At 41.5% G+C, this 16,625-nt stretch overlaps 3 protein-coding genes across 3 annotated transcripts; 1 reads left to right on the top strand and 2 right to left on the bottom strand.

The window, feature by feature from the left end:
• Window positions 1-720, bottom strand: LOC8084160. Its single transcript, XM_021451257.1, has one exon. It carries the CDS (start codon window positions 505-507, stop codon window positions 280-282), a length of 228 nt encoding a protein of 75 aa, XP_021306932.1. The 5' UTR covers window positions 508-720; the 3' UTR covers window positions 1-279.
• Window positions 6,077-8,913, bottom strand: LOC8084159 (actin-depolymerizing factor 2). The gene is made up of 3 exons (XM_002463751.2): window positions 8,688-8,913; window positions 7,140-7,405; window positions 6,077-6,541 (listed from the first exon to the last, which is right to left on the bottom strand). The coding sequence occupies exons 1-3, from the start codon at window positions 8,706-8,708 to the stop codon at window positions 6,391-6,393; spliced, it is 438 nt and encodes a 145-aa protein (XP_002463796.1). The 5' UTR covers window positions 8,709-8,913; the 3' UTR covers window positions 6,077-6,390.
• LOC8084158 (inosine-5'-monophosphate dehydrogenase) lies at window positions 11,515-16,085 on the top strand. Its single transcript, XM_002466312.2, has 4 exons — window positions 11,515-12,619; window positions 13,405-13,584; window positions 14,856-15,113; window positions 15,616-16,085. Exons 1-4 carry the CDS (start codon window positions 11,624-11,626, stop codon window positions 15,685-15,687), a joined length of 1,506 nt encoding a protein of 501 aa, XP_002466357.1. The 5' UTR covers window positions 11,515-11,623; the 3' UTR covers window positions 15,688-16,085.

The following is a 16,625-nucleotide window of genomic DNA, read 5'->3' as shown; positions in this document are numbered from 1 at the left end:
TGAGGAATACAAGACATGCCACTGCATTGCATTTGGTTTTCGCTTGCTTACAGATATAAACTGTGATTGCAATCATATCACAAGTTCACAACATCCACAAACCGTCACTCCTCGCCCTCATAACAATGAACAATCTTTAGACACAAGCACGGATTCACTCTCAATTTACACCCTCACACGGCCTGGACGAAATTAATAAAGAAGAAAGAATAAATCCAACATCGCCACCAAGAAACATGTATGCAGTAGCTAGAATGAATGGGAGAGTCTGAATCTCAGTCAGACGGCCTCGGGCCCCTGTTTCTTGGCGTGGAACGGCTCAGCCCCAGGCGGCGGCGAGGAGACTCCGACGACGCCCGGCGGCGGCAGCGGCGTGCCGTAGATCTGCGCGCCGACGCCGGTCCGCATCTCCTCCCGGCCCCTGTGCTTGCCGAGGAAGTAGCAGCCGAAGCCAAGCAGGATGGAGAGGAAGATGAAAGGCAGGGAGACCACCAGCACGAACCCCATGTCCTCCTCTCTTCTCGTCTGACTACTGCCTGAAGAAGTCGCAGGGGAGGATGTGGAGGTGGAGCGTGAGAAGCAAAAAGGAGAAGAGATGCTTTGAAGCTTTGCTGCTTTGGGACTTGGGAGGGGAGATGAGGCGGGGGTGAGTTAAATAGGCGGCGGAGACAATGGAAGCTGCAGGAGAATCGTAGGGAAGGAGGCGGCCGGGCTGTAGCTGGAAGAGAAGAAGCTTGACAGCTTGTGGAGTGTGGCTTGTCTGGCATGGCAGCGTAGCGGCGGGTGACCGTTGGTGGGCTGCAGCCTGGGCTGGAGCGGAGGCAACGGTCGAGTGACGAATGCCCCGTGCTGTACTTTATGTTCCACACGTGGGTAATGAGTATGTTATAAATATATTCTATAATAAATTTAAAAGTACTAATTTTGTAATATAAATCTTAGTAATTTTTTTTAAAAAAAAATCAATTAAAGTTTAAAAATTTTAATTTAAGATAATTCTAAGAATTAAAGCTTTTAAAGACATAGAAAATATTGTTCAACAGCAAAATGTTTCATCTGCAGGCCTACTCAAAGCATGGAGACATTACTAAAAGCTTGCCTAAGATAAAATCTTGGGAGGAGAAACTAGTAGAGATAAAAGATAACCTGTTGTTCCTAAATCTGCCACTCAAAGTGACAAAAGAAAATCAAATAGGACATGGTCCAAATATTCGATGCGGACTTGAGCTATGTGGCCGAAGCACAGTTCAGAGTTCTCTTTGTTTAGGTCATGTTTTGAGGGGACATTTGGTTACCCTTACACAGGGTATAACCCTAATCTTATACGTCCAAAAATCGAACGTCTGATCCAGACAAATTTGCCTGACTCATAACCAAACAAGTCCATACATCATCAAAAAAATATCTAACATTTTTGTACATGCTCCAAGTTCCCCAAAGTGAATACTAGAATAATAGTATTCTTTTCATCTCACAGAAACACATTTATATATTTTAAATAAATTTATTATAGAAAATATATATATTATAGTTAATTTAATTGTTTTTAAATTGTATATCAGATATGAGTAGTTTTTTATAGATCTGATTAATAAACTTATAAAAATTGATTCACTGGTGGAGGAACAGGTAAGATTCTCATGGACGGAAAGCTTTATCGGCTCGTCGCTCTGTCTGCCTCTCTCCTCCTTCCGTCTCAAGGTGACAGCAAAGAACTCATACATTTGCCTCCTTCGTTCAGTCCAATCAAGAAATTGGAACCTCTTTTCGAAAGGGACTCCACGATCGATGTAGACGCGTATTGAGCTAGCAGGTAGCGGCCCTGATTCCTTCGTGATTCATCTTCTAGACTTCTAGACCCTTCGTTTTTGCCTTATAAAATCGCTTCATTGTTTCCAGCGTACAAAAGCGACGGTGTCCGTTTGCCACAGCAGTTTTTTGTGCTTAAGCACAGCTCATACAAACACTCCTATACGATTCTACTACACCAGGACAGCGGAGGTTTGCCAAACTAGTTCGATAGCTACTTTATCAATCTGCAACTTTTTGTAGTATATATATTGTGTCATGTAATCCACCTGTCCACCATCCAAAATACTAGCCTAAGTGACATTTAAGACTTGTTTGATTTCTTTTACTAAATTTTAAGCAGCTAAAACTATTTTAACTACTTTTAGGTGACTAGTGGGACTAAACTATTTTAGCTCCTTTTTAGTCAGTGTGTTCGAAAATTTAGCTACGTTTAGCTTGACTATAATTTAGCAAAGAGAACCAAACAGTCCCGTATTCGAAGTCTAAATTCAAAGGCCCAGTCAGGAAGATTTATGTAGTTTTGCTCTAGACAAGGATGTATTCCCTAGTCTCTGTCCACATAAAGATATCCATCTAGTCACTTGGACTTTTGTGCTTAATGACCCTCTATCTTATACTCTTATAAAGTAAAACTCTATTACTTATTTCTCTCAGCATGCAAGTTATTCAACTAAGCAATCCACTATTACACTCCACTACCTATTTCTCTCAACATGCAAGGTCAACTAGGCAATCAACTATCATACACTATTAAAAACCACTAGCTCATGTAATTGTAATACCCATATCAACAAATCACCTATTTATCTCAACGTACAAGTTGTTCAACTAGTCAATATATATTCTAACTTATTTATATTTTTCTTCATATATCCGCGGCAACGCGCAGAGAATCCTTCTAGTTTTAGAAACAAGTGAGCCAAGGATGTCGGTTGCTTGTGGTTAATGGACTCAAATAATATGGTTTTCCATATAAAACGGAACAAAAGATCTTGACAAAACAAAAAAAAACAATTGTGGGTCTTTGGAGACTTCATGCATGTTAGTCTGGTCATCAAGCATGAGAGTTCCACTTGTAGAACTTCTCAGGCTTATACTGATGAGCTAAGGTAGAAGTTGTCGTTTCTTTTACTTGTTCTCTATCCTAAATGACCAGTAATTCGTTAGTAGTACGATTAACTCAAAAACTTGGAAGAAAGTCTTCTTCCCCAAAGTTGTACTAGATATAATAAAGTAAAATATATCTTGGTCAATTTGGCAAATTTTATATTCAATGATGCCATTGGAAGGCTAGGTAACATTTGGCAAAGACGGTGTGCAACTCAGTTGATATTTGACATAGTCCAAATGGGGGTCATCAGTTCTTAGACAATGCCTACCTGGTAGTATAACTTATATAGAAGGGAACCATCACCCTAATTAAAAGTCTCATCTACCGCGCCACAAGAAAGAGGTTAAAAGCAGATATGATTGACGCTCGGATGTTGATATTGGTAATATAGAAATGGCTGAAACGCTTATGAAAGATACATATTGGCATTAGATGGACCACTAGAGTCATTAAGACAACTACATGCGTATCTGAAAATGGGGCATAAACACTGTGAATTCATAAATATTTTTTCTTTTCAAAATGTATTCGTCAAACAACTTGTGAATTATTATCTTAGAGTCTAATGCATGATGAGTAAGGAGATTAAAATGATCTCAAAATGGTATATTTAAATGTCTGCTGGAAAGCCATTCAGTTTAGTCAAAATTGGCAATCGCATTGTTGAATTAGTCTATAAAACCTATATAGCGGAACAATGTTTTCAGACGTGGAGCACATATACTAAGGACTTGTATGCTTGGGTATATAATTTATCTTAAATATGATATGACACACATCACTCTTGAATCCTAGCAATTTTGTACACTTGGAAAAGAATTTCTTTTTTTCCGATTCACTCAAAAAAAAATTCCCCTTTTTTTTACACTGATTTCCCTTTGACTTGATGGAGGCGGGTTACAGTTGAATCATTCTGAAATCCGTACAGTACCTTTTCTCAAGATGGAAAATCCATACAGATACAAGAGTTGACATACTCAGCTCCACACTCTACAAACAAATCTGATTATTAAGTGAACTTTATTCATATGAAAAACATCACATTAGTTCGACTCTTCGGGGTGAAATGTTCTTATCATGACATTGGCGATGGGTGTACAATGTGAATTATTGAGATGTCCATGCAAAATGGCCTGAACCTGACATACTGAACACGTAGTTTCAGATTAGAACATAATGCCTCTAGGAGGTAATTATTCTGCCTTTATTTTTCACCGTTGCACCATCAGTAATTATTAGTCCTGACACCATTGGCAGTTTCTACTGTTAGATTCTACTGCCATGAAGGAAACAGACACAGGTTACTCAAGAGGAAGTCAAACAAGACCAGACATAAGCAAATGCATAAACGATATCTTATCCACTGAAAACATTTGAAAGTCGTCCGCCATCACCAGCAAGCACTCATTCATTATATAAACACACAAGAGGGCTCAGAATAACCCCTGGGCTTTTAGCAAACCAGTTTAGAGGAGGATGGGGAAGAGTGTGTCAGTGCAGCGAGGGCACATCCCGGTGCTCGTCGGTGAGGGGGAGGAGGGGCTGAAGAGGGTTCTGGTGCACAGGAAGGTTCTTCAGCACCCCTACTTCACCGGGCTGCTGGAGCTCGCGGCCATGGAGTTTGGGCATGATCAGAAGGGCGTGCTCAGGATCCCCTGTGACATCAGATGCTTCCACACGATTGTTCAGCTCATTAGAAGCAGAAAGCGGAGGAAGAAGGTGACGATCTCATGCCTCCTTTTCCTCAAGCTGATGTAGCAGTCAGAGAGAGTGAGAGTGTGAGGTTTAGGGTGTTCAGAAGTTCTCAGTCAGCTTTTGTATCATCTTTGCTAGCTAGCTATATCCTAGTCATCGATCAGTGTAATTAACCTTGTGGTGTGTTGTAGTATCTTTTTTTTTCAAGATTTTACTGCTAGCACATCGATCGTACGTACGTATTTTGAGCTAGAGATAGAGGAAATATATTGTACTTTGTACTATCGTGCTATCAGCATAGTTCCTAGTGCTTTGGACGATTAGTGTAGTGCACTAGTGCTGCACATACATCTGTCATGCACGCGTTTTGTCGCAAACGTTAATCAGAAGCTTTGCGTTGTTCCTTTAATTTGTTCTTCAAAGTTCTTGGAGCAAAGAACTGAAGGGGGCCATTGAACTGAACCTCGAATTTGAGCATATGATCGAAGAGCTCAAGAATCATTTTTTTTGTCTTCCCTTTTCTTAGATTAAATAAAAGTACCAGCAGTACTGTCACAGGAGGGATACCAATTATAAATCCCCATCCTACCACTTCAAGATCTACTACAGTAGAATAGTAGCCGAACAACGAGTTGGATATTATGGTCATGACAAGTGGATCTGCCGCAGGAAAAGCCATAGCATATCAGTGTTCAGCATAGCCATCGCCATTAGATTAGATGAACCAAACCACAGTCCACAATCATCCTGACAGAATGCATTTATTTGTCGCGTCATTCTCTGGAAAAAGGATACTCCAGCTATGGCCATGACAGTGACACAAAAACCATCGTCATTTTTTTTTTTTTGATTCGTTCATCGTACCTGAGCTCTTGTTCCCCAGCCTCTGTTGGTAACGCTAACGCCTATCCCCCACCTCTGATGTCTGATCACCATCATCACCTCTGGGTTAAATGTTAATGGCATGGGTTACCACTTAGCAGCGGTTGGAATGGCTGAGCACCTGCTGCCCGCTGTGGCTGGGTTGGTTGAGCGGCGGCACATCGACAGGGGCTGTTTGGTTGCGCTGCGCAATATGGCACTAGGCAGCTTTGCCTGGCGGCCGATTTCGAGCATTTTGCAGAGTATCAGCAGACCGAGTCCTGATCTGGGGTAAAACGCTGCCAGACTACCCGAGTAACAGGCTACGAGAACTATTTGCACATGCAAAACCGCAGGCATGCTGTGAGAACCTAATAACGAGTTTGCCAACACGACAACTACGGACAAAGCTGCCCCCAGTCTTGACCCCAATCTCCAGCAACAGAATAGCATTCGCCAGCAACGGGTAATTACGGTCAGAAACTTGGAACCAGGTTTCATTAGCACAAGTATATATCAAACAGATACAGACAATCAGACCAACCGGGGGCCAGACACCAGACCAACCGAAGCAATCTCGAACAACCCACAACCACGTCCAGGCACCAGACCAACCATAAACTGCCATTCTCAACAACCCACAGGCCACAGCCAGTAATCCAGTATAATCAATACCACAATATAACAAGTTTGCAAATCTTGCTTCGTTTACAGTATCGACAACCAAACCTCATACCGATACAGCTTTCAATAACGCTTCACCAGCTAGAGTCATGCATCGCGACTAAATGATATGCTTACAGGAACTTATTAACAAATACCACGGTGGGAGCTTCATCATTTCATAATAGAGTTTGCATCTGACCGAAGGTTCACGGCCCTCCACAGGTCCCTTCAAAGGCGAACCAGCTTCAGTGAGCCCGCTCCCGGAGAACCTCAATGTCCACCTCTGTCGGGTCGGTCGCCTGGATCTCGTAGTGGAACCCGTCGAGCTCGTGCTTGATGCGGTCCTTTGAGGTGGAGTACAGCATCTTAGCACGGATGCGGGATGTCGATGGGGACCTGGAATAATAGCGGGTTAGGCAAAATGTTTGGTGAAGGGAAATCAGCAGGAAGGCCAGAGTGGCTACGTTGAACATGAAAGAATAGAAGACATCATAAGGATACATATAGTACAGTCCAAAAAAGTCAACCTCAGAATCTACATAAAAGATGAACAATTATTGCCAAGAATATTCCTAACTGTTGCACCACATCCATTGTTATTCCTTTTGGTCTGACCGACTAAATTGCTAACTAGTGTAGTATGGGTTTAACACTTAACAGCAAACAGTATATATAAACTAGAGGTGGTGAGAGATATCATAGCGAGATCACAGCACAAAGTCTAATCCAACCTGTAGTTCAGTACAGAGTTAATAGCATTTCAAAAGAGTAAGGATGTACTTGAAATAGTTAGCATGTTAAGTTTACTGTGCTGACTTGTTTGGTGCATTTGAAGCATCCAAGTTTTTTTTTTGTGTAAGTACATAGAATCCTAAAATGAGCTACCTCTATGGATCTAGTTTAGTTTCTTGGCATTGGCACTACAGCTTAATGCAACTGCTAAACATGAATGAAACAAAATAAAGATGCATGCATACATGATTTTGAATCTCACCAGGCAATGAAGAAAATCTTGCTTTTCTGCACGTTCTCCCCAGTAACAAAATCAAAATCATAGAGAGCATATCGGCAGTCATTCTCTGGGAGAGAGGCCAAAAAGTCATCATAGCTTTCAGTAGTAGCCCCTGTCTTCTCCACAACCACCTGCTTCTGCTTCTCTTCGATTTTGAAGATGACATATCGGTATGCCTTCTTCATTTGGAGCTCGACAAATGTCTCCCTAATGTTAGGAGCAACTCCCATGCCGGAAGATGCATTTGACTGCAGAGAATTGTGCAGACGTTAAAAGAAAATCAAGGCTAAAAAACTGAAATACAAGATGAACTGTTCAATTTCGAACAGGCGGATATATAGAGAGGTTATAAGTAGTAACTAGAAGATTAACAACATCCCGATCATCCAATGTATGAATTGCAGTTATGTAGGCATGATATCATAAAAGTTACAACCTTCCACATACAGGAAACGATACAATTTTTTTTATCCAGCAAGCTTGCCTCATCAAAATTACACGGACATACAAAAAATCCCTCCAGATACTCCCTATCCAGGATTGAAAACTGGAACCATGCTTCATAACATGTAAAATCACTTGCACAGTGAATAGTTCGGTGATTGCACAAGGATAGACAGGATTAGACTAGACCCAGCGCCTAACAGAATCTCAATCATCTATGCTAAGCTTAATTCAATCAATTGCATCCAATCTAGATGGCCAACTGTGTGAGAAGCAGTTCACCGTCCCCACAATAATGCAAAAGGCACCTAGGACTACGATATCAAACAAATTGTCCAGTCCAGTGTAAGAGGCATAGTCCAAATATCTCCACTTAGTGGAAGCAGGAATATGACTATACCTACCATGTCCATCCCTCCAGGGAATCAAAAATCTCTACGCAAGCAAGCATAACACATTTTAAAGAACTTATTACAAAGTAGCCACACATTGATTTGGCTGATTTGAAAAGAAAAACTGTGCCAATTACAGCACATGTTAATCATAGAACTATCAAGACTGGCAGTATTACATCCGGGGACGAACTAAGTTTTCTTGCCTTGCAGGAATGAAGAACATTCCCAACTCATAACAAAAAAAAAAAAATAGTGTGCAGTCTTGACTATGTACTCATCACTTCCGCTTTTACAGCTCAACTCCAATTTCACACCGACCCCCAGTTTCACAGCTAAAGCCATTTTCCAGCACGGATTCTCAAACTCAGGGTCTGAATATCTGCTAGCGACTTACTGTACATATCTACTTGATTTTATTTTACAAATAAACATGTGTAGATATAGGCGACGAAGCTATACACATAATTGCAGTCACAAACAAATGAACATCCTGATGAACAGTCGGTAAGGCCAAATCAATCCCTCCCCCAAGGAGATCTAGCCCGGGCAGCCCTCCACGAACTACTGCACCCAGATCGCACGGAGGCGGAACCGACCCAGTTCCCACACGCCACACGGATCTACACCACAGCGCGCACGAATCGCCACAGACCATGAGCGGATCGACGAGAGGATGGAGCGGGGTACTCACGTGGGAGCGCATGAAGGCCATCGGATCGGGGTGGTGCGAGCGCCCGCGCCCGCCTCTGCGTCGATCGCACGCACGCAGACGGGAGGCGCAAGCAAAGGAGAACTGGAGAAGAGACCCCCCCTCCTCCTCTCTTCGGTTGCTGGCTGCGGGGGTTTTCTTTTTCTTATTATTTTTTTCCTTTTTTATATATGCGGGCTGCTTCGGGTTTTGGGTGGTGGGGCGAAATTCTCCGGAGAGATGCGCGTTCATATACGCGGACGCGCCGCTTCGTGTGGGTGTGCGTGGCTGTGGGCGTGTGTGGCGTACACGGCTTCGTGGGTCCAGGGAGAGAATGACATGTGGGGTAATGTTGTGTGGGGTCGGTATGTCGGTGAGACGGTCGCTTTCGCAGGGGCCCGCGTGGGGTTGTGGGGCCAGTGGACGGCGAGTCTGGGCCGTGGGCGGGGAGGTGGGGCTGGGCGGCGTTGCGATGCGCGGCCGTGATGCGTCTGGCCCGCTGGCTCTGACTGGGCTGGTGGGTCCTTCAGTGGTGCCGTGATGACATTGGGCTCTTTTGATTTGAAAGAGGAAGGGGGCCGTGTTTAGTCTCGAATAAATTTCGTGATATTGTAGCACTTTCGTTTGTTTATAATAATTATTTGTCAACCATAGACTAACTAGGCTCATAAGATTCATCTTATCAATTCCGACCAAACTGTGCAATTAGTTTTTATTTTCATCTATATTTAATACTTTATGCATGTACCTAAAGATTCGATGTAACGAAAAATCTTGAAAAATTTTAAATTTTTGGATGAAAGTAAACAAGGCCTAAAAAGAGGGCAAATTCGACTGTGTGACAGATACGAGTTTGAACTTGTGGAGTCAGCATTTCACGCGTGGACGAAATGGTCATTCTCGTCATTATCCTTGCGTATCAAGAATGGGTAGTATCGGGAGAGACACGGGAAGTACCAACTTCCTATTACGTACTCCCTCCGTTAAAAAGGTGTAATTTTTAAATTTTGGATAAGTCAAACTGTTGTAATATTATAATATCAAATTAGTTTAGTTAAGTTATGTATGAAATGTATTTTGAAAGTGTATTTTTAACTCGTATATGTAAACTTGTTTACAACTTGGACAAAGTAAGAGAAAAAAGTTAATTTGTTTTTCTTTTAAAAAAAAGAACTATGAGCTACTTTTTAAAAAACTTGGACAAATTAATGAAAAAGTTACCTCAGAATAACATTAAAATGATTTATAAGTTGAGGGCAGTGGCAGAGCCAAGGGGGGCTCGCAGGGGCCATGCCCCCCCAACATGTGTCAATAAATTTGTTTACTAGTATAAATTTAAGATTTTTATTTATGTTAAAATAGAAATATAATAATTTTTGCCATATATCCTTGAAATAATTGAAATAATAGAATCGTACTCCCTCCATTCTAAATTATAAGTAATTTCAAGAATTTTAAAAAGTCAAAACATTGTAAATTTGACCAAATTTATATAATAATATTTATTATTAATTATATTTTCACAGTATATCTATTTGATGACATAAATCTTTACAATTCTTTCTATAGTTTTGGTTAAACTTGAGATACTTTGACCCTCCAAGATACTTAGAATAATTTATAATTATGATGTATAAAGTATAAAATATAACTAGATAATACTATGAAACACCTTAAAAAAACTGAGACGCGGATCTTAAGGTTTACAAAATCATCTCAAAACATCTTATTGTTAAGAGTTTATTGCCTACCACCGAAAGAATAACACTTTTGATCCTAGATACATATAGAAAATGTGAGCACCTATATCAAGTTGATGAAATTGAGTTAACAGTCACTAGTTATGCTCAGTTTTGACAAATTAATCTTTTTTGTTGGACCCTCTTATGCATAATTCCTGGCTCCGCCATTGGTCGAGGGGAACAATACTCTACACTCCTTTATCCCCCCCCCCCCAAAAAAAAAGAATGCGGTCCTTACTTCCCGCAAATCAAACAAATTTAATTTTAAATAAATTATTAGCATTAATTCTATCGAATAAGTACATTAGTTATGAAATAAAATTTCTTAATATATAATTAGACATGTATTCAGAAAAAATCAAAACGCCTTATAATTTAGAACAGTAAAAGTGTTATTCCATAAAGTTTATCAAAATAAAGATATTTGAATTAATAATAAAGATATGTAGTACATTTTAAAATTTCAAAGGTATTATTCTGTAAACTTGATCAAAACGCCTAATAATGTGATCTATAATAATTTCAAAGGTATGGAGTACATTTAAATTTTTCTAGCACGGTGGCATTGCTGAACACAAAAAGGAAGTGAGCACCAGGTTGAAAGCATAGGTGCCCAAGATGTTCTATAACATCCTTTACTTACATAACCACAAGCAACATTCCACTCTGAATCTCCGTTTTCTACATCGAATTAAAGTGCATAAAAACGTCCTCAGCTTTTGTGAACAGTTGGGCCAAATTCGAGGTCCCAAACTGACCGTTCAAGTTAAGACCAAATACAAAGAGAAACAGGATTGTTCCTACTTTTGACATCTGACCGAAATGGTGGCCGGAGACAATGGAAGCATATGATTCCCTCAAATTATATCACTCATACTCATACAGTATTCATATTCATATTATCATCTTTTTTTTTTCTGTGGGGCATTCTCAGATTGGTGGGCTCTGTGCCTCTGTCGTCGTCCCGGGCTCCCGGCCCAGAATCACGATTCGGGTCGCCGCCTGGACAGTGCGGGCCCACCTGTCATCGAGTCATCATGCGCGTTGCTACCCGCCAAACAAATCCCTATCGAGAGCAACGAGCACAAGCAGCGCGCACGCCACGCTCTCTTCAGTCTTCACACGCCTCCCTTCATTCCCGCCGCCACCTCCGCCGCCGCCGCAGCCAAAAACCCTAAACCCCCACCTAATCAACCAATGGCGGCGAGCCGGGCCGACCTCGCCGACGACGGCTTCGCGGCGCCGCGGCTCTTCTCGCAGGGCGTCTCCTACACCTACGACGACGTCATCTTCCTGCCGGGGTACATCGGCTTCCCCGCCGACGCCGTCGACCTCTCCACGCGCCTCTCCCGCCGCGTGCCGCTCTCCATCCCCTGCGTCGCGTCCCCGATGGACACCGTCTCCGAGGCCACCATGGCCGCGGCCATGGCCTCCCTCGGCGCCGCCGCCGTCGTGCACTGCAACACCGAACCCCACGCCCAGGCCGCCATCGTCCGCGCCGCCAAGTCACGCCGCCTCCCCTTCGTCTCCTCCGTGCCCTTCTTCTCCCCGTCCTCCGCCCCGACGCTCAACGACTTCGCTGGCAACGAGTACGCCCTCGTTACTCAGCACGGAGATTCGCTCTCCACGCTCGTCGGCGTCGCTGTCGCAGCCGATGCTGCCTCCCGCGAGGTCCCTGTCTCTGTCTATGAGTACATGAGACCGGCACCGCGCTTAGCCTCCGCCTCCTTCGACTTCGAGAAAGCGGCCGCCTTCCTTGCCGATGAGGGTCTGGATTACGCCCCTCTTGTATCCGACGACGGTGAGGTTGTCGATCTCATCACCGCCAAGGATGTGGAGCGCATCCGGAGCTATCCGAAGCTAGGCAAGCCGTCTCTTGGAGCAGACGGGAAGTTTGTAGTTGCGGCCTCCATTGGGACCCGTGAGGATGACAAGGGAAGGCTGGAGCAGCTAGTTAAGGCGGGGGCAAATGCTATCGTGATTGATAGTTCACAGGGGAACTCCATTTACCAGCTTGATATGATAAAGTTTGCCAAGAAGATGTACCCGGAGGTGGATTTGATTGGGGGTAATGTGGTGACAATTGCACAGGCCCAGAATTTGATTCAAGCTGGTGCAGATGGTTTGCGTGTTGGAATGGGTTCTGGCTCAATTTGTACCACTCAGGAGGTTTGTGCTGTTGGAAGAGGACAGGTATATGCTTAAATCTTCATAAACTCTTGTTTTCTCAGTATTATAATGCATCACCATCAGCTTACTTCAATTAGCTTGCTGTCAAATTTGTTGGCTACCCTGAATCCTCTGCCATTAGGTAGGATAGGATCAGCACACACGCTCATTTTGTTGCTCTCTGAGCCGTCTTATGATATGAAGTTATCTTAGATGGCCATGACCAAGGTGGAAACAAATTTTGTCCGTCCTTTTGCTAAACATCCTGAAATCATTGCTAAATTCAGTGCAAGCATCCAATTCTGATTTGATGACATCAGATCATCTACTGACTTTGCCTTTCTCAGCTAGGCAGGGGATATGTAGTCTGTATGCTTAGAAGACACAGATGGGTACTTGGTCTAATTTTGAGCCTTTAACTTTTCTTTTGAGCTTTATGAAGTAGTTTGGAGTTTAGGACATTGAAAATCATTGGGAATTTTTATTAGGTGCTGTCACCTTCCATTCATATTCTTGCAGGTTGAGTACTGTATCATTAGGATATCATGGTCTTAGATTTGTCTAGACCTGCTACAGTGCATTTCCCCCTTAAGTACAGTCTGACATATATGGAAATGTTGTTCCTTATTTGCTCATGGATTCTTGGTAGTCTAATCTTGTTATAGAGAAGCCTTTAATTTTTTTTATCTTGTGGTGGATAGTGGTTACGAATGGTTCCCAAGGCTTTTCTGCCCATGGTATATTGTAGAGATAAAATAGTTTCAATACCGCTGCTTGTGTTTGATGTTCTTTTTGTGTTGGTGGAACAGGCAACAGCGGTGTATAAGGTTTCATCTTATGCCAAGGATCACAATGTACCAGTTATTGCTGATGGTGGAATTTCAAACTCTGGACATATCGTGAAAGCTCTGTCACTGGGGGCATCCACTGTTATGATGGGCAGCTTTTTAGCCGGCAGTCACGAAGCTCCTGGTACTTATGAGTACAAGGTATACCATATGTATATTGATGTTTTTTCTGTTCTGAAATGGGCTAAACTTCTGCTTTTTCTTTTCGTTTAATATGATTATCGTAAACAGAATGTTCGAATGCCTTTTTGTCTTTTGGACTTAGGTGATGTCTGTCAAAGTCCCTACAGCCATGTAGAGCGTGAGACTTGATTCGTACTGAATATCACATGCATTGTGCATGAAAAATTCTTTAACAGTCTAATCACATGGCATAGAATTTAACAAGAAAGTGCAGTGAAAGTGGTCTATATGATGACTGAATGGCACTTGGATGTATTTCTTCTACTTTGCATTGTGCATGAGTAACCATGCGGCCAGAATATCAGATATTTCAGTCTGAAATTACTCCCTTGGTACCAAAATAGATCAACTTCTGGAATTATCCTAATTAAAACTTTCTTTTTGACCAAATTTAACGAAAAGAACAACAATATTTATGACACCGAAATTGTGTCATTCGATACATCATAAAATATATTTTCATAGTTCACCTATTTGGTGTCATAGATACCCTTCTACATAAATTCGGTCAAACTTAAAATAGTTTGATTTAGGATAACTTTAGAAGTCGATTTATTGGGATGTAGTCAGTATTTGCGTATGTATTATTGTTTCATGTCGTTTTGCCAGTTATAGACTGCACTGACTGCTTATGAAGTAACCAACTATCTATGCAGGTTTATTTGAGGGAGCATATCAAGTGAAAATACACCTTATAGCTCAACATTTTTGTATTTGGACCTTTTGGACTAGTGCCTAGCTTCCTAGATCTCTATAGTTGATTGTTCCGGGTCATATATATTATATAAGCTACGCAATTATATAACTGCATTCAGTCTCCAAAAATGTTTTTGGATGAAGCCACACTTTATGACTCGTTCACTCCACTATTAGAAGCTTGTTAATGTGGCCTGAACCAGGAATATTGAAAAATAACCATTGTAAAAATGGCTAAAAAGTTCTTCCTCTGCCTGTGTCTATTTTACCTGAGTTTTGTAATGTGATGCATGTGGTTGGTAGGACCATGAACTCCCTCAAAAATAATTAGGATTAACATCTGTGTGAACCCATCTGCATTTTGTGTGTCACTTGTAGTAGTTTATTTATCACATAAGTTGTTTCTTAAATTGTTTGACTCGTGTTGTTTGTCTGCTATATTATTTTGTCCATTCTGTGTCTGACACATGAAACTTTCATCTGCTCTTTCATGAAAATACTTGAGTTATAACACTTGACATGCTACTTTTTAGGACGGGCGTCGAGTCAAAAAATACAGAGGCATGGGCTCTCTTGAAGCCATGACAAAAGGGAGTGATGCAAGGTACCTTGGTGATACTCTCAAGCTCAAAGTCGCCCAAGGCGTTGTTGGAGCAGTAGCTGACAAAGGTTCTGTACTGAGGTTCATTCCTTACACAATGCAAGCAGTTAAGCAAGGATTCCAAGATCTTGGTGCAGATTCTCTCCAGTCAGCTCATGATCTTTTGCGATCAGAGACTCTCAGATTAGAGGTATTTTCAGGCTGCACACAAGTTATCTTCCAACACGTTTTAGATTTTAATATCAATTGTCTAATATTGGAGAAATTCATCTTGCTCATTTACAGAAAGATTGTTTAAACAATTGAATATAACCTGTATTGCTACTTGCAAGTAGGTTTATTTTTGGAACCAGCTCCAAGGTTCAGTAGATTATTTAATAGTCTTTAGTATGAATCGTAGAAAGGTCAAAATGCTGTACCAATTGGAGATTAGGTTGGATATGGACAAGGAGTTTGAATTATTGCTTGTGGAAATAGTGAATGCTCCTCACCTGTGTTTCTTTCTTGCTAATTGCTGTTTAGATCGAGAAAGCCTCTTCTTCTTCTTCTTTTTTTTTTTTCCAAAACAGCTTGTTTTGAAAGTTCTGTATCCATCTTTATTTTCTGAAGACATATAATTACTAGCCAAAAGCTGAGCATCTGTTCCAGGAATCATGCTGACTGATTTGATATTTATTGGTCGTCCTTACCAGGTGAGAACCGGCGCTGCCCAGGTTGAAGGTGGAATCCATGGGCTGGTTTCATACGAGAAGAAGGCATTCTAGTTCCATAACCAAACAAGGAAGAATTGGAACAAGAGTGGTTAGCTGCATGATATGGAAGGGACGATGCTCATCATCCTTCCTGGCAAAAGCTCAGCAGCTTGTCAGCAAAGCTTGTCGATTTGGGCAGCAGGTGTACCATCTATTGTAGCGTAATATAATAATAAACCTCCGGCTTTGGAATTGCCGGATAAGCTCACGGCTTGTCATCAAAACTTTGTCCCCAGTTTTGCTCAGAGTAATACTGCTATTTAAATATTTAACAATGATTTGGATCTGGTGATCGATGTACTCTGTCCTGCCATGTTGGGTTGTACACTTGTAGTCCCCGTGTTTGAAGAATGCTGTCATGGCTAGTATGCCACTTTACCAGACTGCTTCAACAAATTTGAGCAGCCAAATTATGAGTTGTGCTTGCAACTGAACGTCTGGACCTGTTCAAGCTTTTGAGCAAAATGTCTATTCTAAATGCGATTCAAATTTAAAAGGCTTTGATTCAACACTCAAGGAGCCTTAATTTGAATGTTTGAGAAGCCACTAATCCTCTGTCAGTCTGCAATATGTTTTACTCCTTCCATTCTGAATTATAAGACGTTTGACTTTTTTGACTCTAAATTTGACCACTTGTCTTATTAAAAAATTTACACAAGCATAATCAAATTTAAGTTATTATTGAAGAACCTTTATTAATAAACCAGGCCACGATAAAAGAAATGATATCTTAGACAATTTTTTGAATAAAACGAATAGTTAAACTTGGTGTTAAAAAAAATCAAATATCTTGTAATTTGAAATGAATTGCGTACTATATTATTGTCATGAGTCTGTTTCTTTGCCGTATAACTCGTATAAAAGAGCAGATTTGTTGTTCCCTTTTTGAATTCTAGTAGCTTTGATGTTCTGCTATCTCAATTTTTATTCTCACCTCTCGTGCTCGCGTC

The sequence above is a fragment of the Sorghum bicolor genome, chromosome 1, assembly GCF_000003195.3.
Source record: "Sorghum bicolor cultivar BTx623 chromosome 1, Sorghum_bicolor_NCBIv3, whole genome shotgun sequence".
In the NCBI taxonomy this organism is placed as follows: Eukaryota; Viridiplantae; Streptophyta; class Magnoliopsida; order Poales; family Poaceae; genus Sorghum; species Sorghum bicolor.
This window is presented reverse-complemented; position numbering and strand designations above follow the sequence as displayed.